Raw genomic sequence first — 7,473 nt, 5'->3', positions numbered from 1 at the left:
GCGAGATGGAGTCTACTATCCATCTAGAGAGTCTTTGCTTCGTAACCGGAAGCCCTTTGGTGCGGTTATCGAAGCTGACAAAGAGTTGTTTCAACCACCTATAGGGTGCGGAACCCTCAATATAGATTCTCAGAGCTCTGACGGGACAGAGCAGAGATATCAGCGATAGCGACCGAATGTTGGCAGACTGTAGCGGCTCGAAAGCAGGGCCCTTCAGGGCCCTCAGCACAGTGGGCAGTTCCCATGAAGGGACGGTAGGGGGACGAGGCGGATTCAGACTCCTATCACCCCTCAGGAAGCGGATGACTGCGCTGTTTCTGCCCACTGATTGGCCCTCAATAGGGGCATGAGAGGCCGATATAGCCGCCACATAGACTTTGAGCATGGATTCTGAGGCGAAGAGGTCTACCTCGGCCTCGCCGAAGATCTCCCAGATCCTCTGAACCGTCTGCGGCTGGAGCGTCCACTCCCCTGAGGGGACATTGCTCCTTGATAGCATGTCCGCTCCTTGGTTCAATTTGCCCGGTATATTCGCTCTCAGTGAGCGCAGGTTGGGTTGAGCCCATTCTAAGAAGCGCTCTACCAGAGTGAAGAGACGCTTCGAGGAAAGGCCTCCCTGGCGCTTTATGTAGGACACCACAGACATGTTGTCCGATCGGATTAGCACATGGTGCCCCTTTAGGACTGGCAGGAAGAACTGACAGGCTCGACATACTGCTAGCATTTCCAGGCCGTTGATGTGGAAGCCCTTTACCGCCTTCGACCGGTGGCCGAAAGTCGGTATGCCCTCGCACAGCACCCCCCAACCCGAGTTGGAGGCCTTCTGTAAACCATCCCCATGGCCACACCCTGTTCCATCCAGCGGGAGTTCTTCCAGGGGGTCAGGGCCGATACGCAGGACGTGAGCGTCCATGCTCTGCACTAAGGTGGGGACTACGCCGCTGAAGCGCAGGGGTCTTGCTGTAAAAGCCTGACTCGCTCTGGGCAGGAGGAACCATTTCCACAGCTCCTTTTGCCAGCAAATTCATCACCTCTGACCGCAGCACCTGAGCGTCCTTGCTCTGCACTGAGGTGGGGACCACGCCGCTGAAGCGCAGGGGTCTTCAAGCGAATTGGAGGGAATATCCTCGCTTTATTATCCCCATAACCCATATCGACACTCCGGGGATGGCCTGCCAGGCCTCGGCCCGCATAGCAAGGGGTTGAATTAACTCGGGTGACTGGCCGCACGGGGGCAGAACACTTATGAGTAATGGAAGAGGAAGTTTGCTCTCTTTTTGAAAATGTTTGTGTTTTATTTTTTCCGCTATCACAGCGGTTGAATGCTTGGGCGCATGAACAGACACGCCAACAGGACCGCCATTGAATGAAGCGCCGAAGCCGCCTGTCCAGCTGAGGTGTATGCGCGTCCAGCGAGAGCTGAAGTGGTCCTACACGGCTTGGACGGGTGAGCACGGCCACTGACTCATCTAGGGGAGGTGGCTTATCGTACCCCTTTTCTTCAGCGCCGTCGATGGAAGTGAGGGCGGATGAAGAAGCAGTACGGAGGCGTGCGGAGTAGGGAGTGCGCCACGTTCTGGTGAGCTCGTCATGGACCTCTGGGAAAAACGGAGAAGCACGCTGACAAGGAGCCTGGCGGCGCCCCGGCAGGAACCATTCATCCAGACGGCTGTGAGAGGGCTCCTCTGGCGAAAACCACTCTAAACCCAGCTCTTCAACCGCTTTGGAGAGGATACGGAGAAGCTCGGCATCCATCCCGTCTTTGGTAGCGCTGGGTGCGGATGATAGCGAGGGGGTGGGGTCATTCACCGAGCCCAACAGCTCCTCTGCATCCGATGCTGTCAATGACATGCTGTCATCAAGCAGCTCGTCCTCACTTCCCCCAAATGAGATCAGGTCGCTCGCACCAGCAGAGCTACGCTGATCAGACCGGGAGAAATGGATGGGGGAATAGGTCCCTGAGAGGAAGAAAACGGGAGGGCGTGGGGGGCGGAGTCGCTCTCTGAAAAGAAAGTGATCCGTGAGCGGAGAGAGGCGAGACTGAAGCTCTCGCTGTGGGAGCAAATAGCTCCCGTGAGCGCAGCTTCCGCATGGGATTTCCCCAACCAGGAAACGCACTCCGTGTGGCCGTCATCGGCGTGCAGGGGAGACCTGCAGAACCACAGTAACGGCGTGGCATTTGCAACAACGCCAATTTGCTCTTTTAGAAGCTCTTTTATATCGCCGGATGGCAGCAGGGGAACCGGACCGGAACTGCTGCGTCGCTGGAGTGGCGGAGAAGCAGGTCAGCCGTGCTGAGAGGTCCCCGATTCCAGCTGTGAAGGCATGTCAACGGCGAGCGGCTTCGGATCAGCTTGAGGACGTAGAGTCGTTTAAAACACTGCACGAACCAATGGCCGTGCAGTTTCACTGCGTGAATGAAAAGGCTTCAGTTCAGGAGAAAAAGGCTTTTTTCCCATATGCGTCTAGCAGACGCAGTACGAGTGTAGTATCGAAAGGGAACTAACCTCCTCCTATACATGCTCCATGAATGGCCACAATCACTGGTTTTGGACACTGTACAATGAAGCACAAGAGACATGATGAAAAATATGATTTCTGCATATGAGATAAAGCCTAGTTGACCATTTACATTTCTAAATCCAAACCTTGGAATGGACTGATTGTTAAAGCCAAACATAATGTTCAACTTAAAATCTTGTAATCCTCCAAACATCCTCATGGCATGCCTTTCCCAGTTCTCAAATGCATAATGAATGAATTTTCATTTTTGTATGAATTTTCCCTTATATTTCCCATATTACCTAGATCTCAATGTTTTTTGTTTTTTTTTATTATCCACGTATTGATATGCTTTCACAGTATGATGCTTTTAAAAAGTAACCTTTTCAATAACAGAGAAGGTCTCTTGGTATTTAGTTATGACACGGCGCACATTCCATGAGATCCTGGCTGTGTCATCACCTTCGGGCTGCAGAATATCACTGGCCATTCCCATGAGGTCAATACCTGTACAAAGATTATTACATTAAATATTTATATATGCCATATAATACATAAGTATGCAATCTATGTCTCTTCAGTGCTGCAGAATGAATGTCTCTCTCCAGCTGCAGTTAAATATATATACATTAAGAAGTGTTAGTGGTGTGTGCTAAGGCAAGTATTACTATAACTAATGCTTATATTGAATTGATTTCAATAAACCCCTAACCCTAAGCATTAAACTACTGCAACATTTGCGCTATGGATATGAATTATACCTTGCATTGTGTGGTTCAGATTTCCATCTGATGAATAAATTATAGGTATAAAAAAAATCCTTACATTTAAGGAGACAGCGGTGGGCTATTTTGACTTTTGCCAGAAAACAACCACATAGACACCACTTAGAATATTCTACCAATTGCACAGCAACATATGCAGTACCGTGGCATTGAGTATTGCACAGGCAAGCACAATTTAGAAAATTACAAATCTAGGTCTAGATCGCCATAAAACAGACAGAATTTGTTCAAAATAAAAAAAATTCTATTCAGTTGCCAGTGGTCAAAACATTGTTGAGATGAAACATCATGAAAATTTGAAAATGTATTGTCATATTATGAGAAACAGTCTGATCCATCAACAAATAACAGACAAAACTGCAATAAAACAAAATGACTAGACTAGCAACTGGTCATATGTGGCAAGACGTCTGATGGCTTTACCTGAAGTGAAGAGCTTTCCAGCACCTGAGAAAACCACGACACGACATTCTGAGTCCTCAGCTATCTGATTGAAGCAGTCAACCATTTCACTACAGGTGAAACAAAAATACAGTAATTCAGCACAGCAAATAAGTAACACCAACACAGTAATTCAGCATAATAACATGAACATGGCTAAGCCTGTCATGACATGATTGCAAATATTTTAGATAACTAAGATCAATGTGCACTTTAAATTCTAATCTCATACCACCAAATAAGAACATTTTAACATAGAAATGGCATAAAATGGGCACTCTTTCCAATATGAAGGATGAGATACTTGTGAAATGATTGCTTATGAAGCATTACAGGAAATCTTAAAAGGAAATTAAATGTCCATATCACATGCTATGAATAATTCATTTCATAGACGTCATACAGCCAGAATGCCTTGTTCATTGCATTGCGTTTCTCCGGGCGGCAGATCTCAACATGAGTGATGGTCTCAGCTGGCCGGCTGACTGACAGGGTTGTGAAGGGGGGTGTCGGTCCTCCTGATGAAGACATTCCTCTAACAGCGTTCATGAACGGAATCAACAAAGCCTGTTCTAATCACAAAACACAGACCAAATACACAGGTTTACACTTCTAACATGCAGAGGAGAAGACACAGCTGTTTAAAATTAAACTACTAAACAGGTGAGGAATAGTTTAACACTAACTAAACGTACTTTACATATGGATCTGGATTTATTAATTTTTTTTTTACATTTATTTCTAATATACAAAGGATACTGCAATATTACAAATTTACACATTTCTTTTTTTTACAATTACTAGGGGTGAACATGAACAGTCAAAACCCTCAGTGGCCCCTATCCCCAACCCGCCCCCAAGGTGGAGAATAAAACAGAGAAGTACATTAAAAAAGAAAAAGAAAAGAAAAAAAAATTAGCACCCACATGAATTGTCAATGCAACTGAATAATTATACATAAAAATATAATAAAACAACAGAAAGAAGAGATCCATAGGTTAAAAAAATAATAATAATAACAATAAAAAAACACATTATAAATCAGCAAAGATGTGGAGATGTGGAGTATTCCTGACAAAATTAAGTAGAGGATCCCAGTTTTTATAAACTTTGTCAGTGGTGGATCTGGATTTATAAAGTTCCTATAAAGTTCAAACAGATGTTCTAGCACTTTAAATTCAATTCACATATTGCCATTCAAATGCCATTTTAATCAAATCGGGGTGAGGAATTTGCCCATAATACACTACAGGTCAAACATTTAATAAAGATTTCTTTGTTTAAATTAAACATATAATGTCACATAATCCTTCAGAAATCATTCTAATATGCTGATTTAGTGCTCAATTCTTTTCTTATTATTATAAATGTTGAAAACCGCCTTTGCCACTTATTTATGTATTTATTTATTTTTTGTGGAAACAATTCAAAAGTTTGAGGCAAGAACATAAATACGAAGAAATTAATACTTTTACTCAGCAAAGGTCCATTAACCAAAAGTTACCAAAAGTAACATTTATATTGTTACAAAAGATTATTATTTCAAAATCTGTATATGATCATTCTAATATGCTGATTTGCTGCTCAAAAACATTTATTATTATGTTGAAAACAGCTTAGTAGAATTTTTTCAGGTTTCTTTGATGAATAGAAAGTTCAGAAGATAATAGAAATCTTTTGTAACGTTATAAGTGTCTTTATCATGATCAATTTAAAGCATCCTTGCTAAATAAAAGTATTAATGTCTATAATAGCTTTGAAATCACAGGAATAAATTACATTTTAAAATATATTCAAACAGAAAGCAGTTATTTTAAATAGTAACAATATTTCACAATATTACTGCTTTTGCTGCATTTTGCATCAAATAAAGGCAAACGATTTCAAATTCTGTATATATATATATATATATATATATATATATATATATACACACATGAGCACCAAATCAACATATAATAATTAGTTCTGAAGGATCGTGTGAAACTGAAGACTGGAAAAATTATGCTGAAAATTCAGCTTTGCCATCACAGCAATAAATCACATTTTTAAATAAAATATAGTAAAATAGGAAACAAATATTATAAATCGTGTAATAATTTTCACAGTATTACTGTTTTTATATTTTGATCTAATAAATGCAGCCTTGGTGAGCATTAGAAAAAATGTAATTATTAAATGTAGCATAACAAAAATGTAATTATTCCAAACTTATGACTTGTAGATAAAAAGTTACACAATTACAAAGTTACTGATCTGTTAATTTCTGCATAATCTATCCTAAGATATTTTAACGTGTTATGAAAGCAAAGGAGTTAGTTAAATGTTAAAAGTGGTTGTTATATTAGATTTATGTCATGTAATGACAAAAATGTGTGCTTTAATTGTTTAAATATTAATTGAAATTAATCGTAAATAACAAGATTACCAAACATAGAATGTTTTTCATAGCTTATCTGCACCATTTATGCATTATTATATTATTTCTTTATACACACTTTCCAGCTGGCAATTACAACTGCATGCTATATCGTTTTGATATTTAGATTTATCCATTATATGTATTGTATTCTACACTCAAAAGGAGAATTAACATATTATTGAGCATGTGACCTTTCACCCAGTTAACTGAACTCAGTATGTGTAATGACACATTCACCTACATTCAGCTGCAGTTACAGACAAATAAAATGTTTCATTACAACGTCAATGCAACTGTCCAATGTAAATGCTTTACAAAAAGAACTCAATTTATAATTTTGATTCTAACAAGTTTGATTCTTCCATCCAGTGTTCAATACTGAATCACAATAACATTTATACAAACAGTGAATATTGTTAATGTGAGTATTTGAACAAATGCAGTCAGATTATCAAACTATGACTTACTTCTGAAGGCAGAACTCAATACAAATGCCATTGCAGTGGTGCCCTTTGACCAATATATTCACAATCACAGAGGTTAATGAAAAATATCACAATACTGCCTTCAAAAATGAGGTTTAACTTTATCTGCTTAAATTGTTGAAAATAATTGAGGTAATCGTCACAACAAAACGAAAGCACGGGTCATATCTCAATCTGTCGTTAAGTAAAGTTGGTTTATTCTGCAGCTTTTATTTTTTTTAGGAACTCATCATGGTTTCCTCGGAGGTACGGTGGCTCTTTAAGGACAACACTCAAAAAAATATTAGGCTTGTTCGAGATGAACTATACTAGCCTGCCACCGGCTGGCGAGAGCAGCCGCTTGCAGTCGGGGCGGAATTAAAAGTGGAGACGTCAACAGGGTTCCCTGTTTTTTTTGGCGGGGTTCCCCTGCTAAATTTCGCATTCCAGGAGATAAATATCATGTTATTGGAGTCGCTTCAACCCGCGGACATGAAAAACAACCCGCGGCAACAGTAGCCTTGTCCAAATACCCACACTTGCGGTCTTTTCACGTGACCACCTGAACACTTATATGACGTATTTCCTGTATTTGGCCGAAGTGTTCAAGTGAGCATGAAGACCACAAGTGTGTGTCGAACTTTTCATTACCTGATGGGAAACACTTGTAGTGTTGTAAAAATGCAAGTGTTTACACAGCTTTATTTTAATTTTAAATACTTTGCATTTTAAAATCAACTTCTAAATGTCTGTTCAGTAGTCCCTATAACGTGACATCATTTTAATTTGTGGTGCTTCTAATTAAGTGATAAAAAGCGGTTGCAAATGTTGTACAAAATAAATATCACCACTACTCATC

At 40.7% G+C, this 7,473-nt stretch overlaps 1 protein-coding gene across 1 annotated transcript in view; it reads right to left on the bottom strand.

Annotated features, from left to right (window-relative positions):
* The window catches only part of LOC107677099 (delta(3,5)-Delta(2,4)-dienoyl-CoA isomerase, mitochondrial-like), a 12,305-nt gene extending 5,411 nt beyond the window's left edge, over positions 1 to 6,894 (bottom strand). The window contains exons 1-5 of the mRNA XM_016471899.1: positions 6,618 to 6,894; positions 4,132 to 4,300; positions 3,711 to 3,799; positions 2,885 to 3,009; positions 2,508 to 2,556 (exon numbers count right to left, since the gene is read on the bottom strand). Of these exons, the coding sequence (XP_016327385.1) occupies positions 2,508 to 2,556; positions 2,885 to 3,009; positions 3,711 to 3,799; positions 4,132 to 4,300; positions 6,618 to 6,648 (463 nt within the window). The 5' untranslated portion in view covers positions 6,649 to 6,894. The remainder of the gene's footprint in view (positions 1 to 2,507; positions 2,557 to 2,884; positions 3,010 to 3,710; positions 3,800 to 4,131; positions 4,301 to 6,617) is intronic.
* Between the last annotated feature and the right edge of the window lie 579 nt (positions 6,895 to 7,473).

This window comes from Sinocyclocheilus anshuiensis, unplaced genomic scaffold (genome assembly GCF_001515605.1).
Source record: "Sinocyclocheilus anshuiensis isolate Anshui unplaced genomic scaffold, SAMN03320099.WGS_v1.1 scaffold24, whole genome shotgun sequence".
NCBI lineage: Eukaryota > Metazoa > Chordata > Actinopteri > Cypriniformes > Cyprinidae > Sinocyclocheilus > Sinocyclocheilus anshuiensis.
Note: the sequence above shows the minus strand (reverse complement) of the source record. Positions and strands in the feature narration are given on the sequence as shown.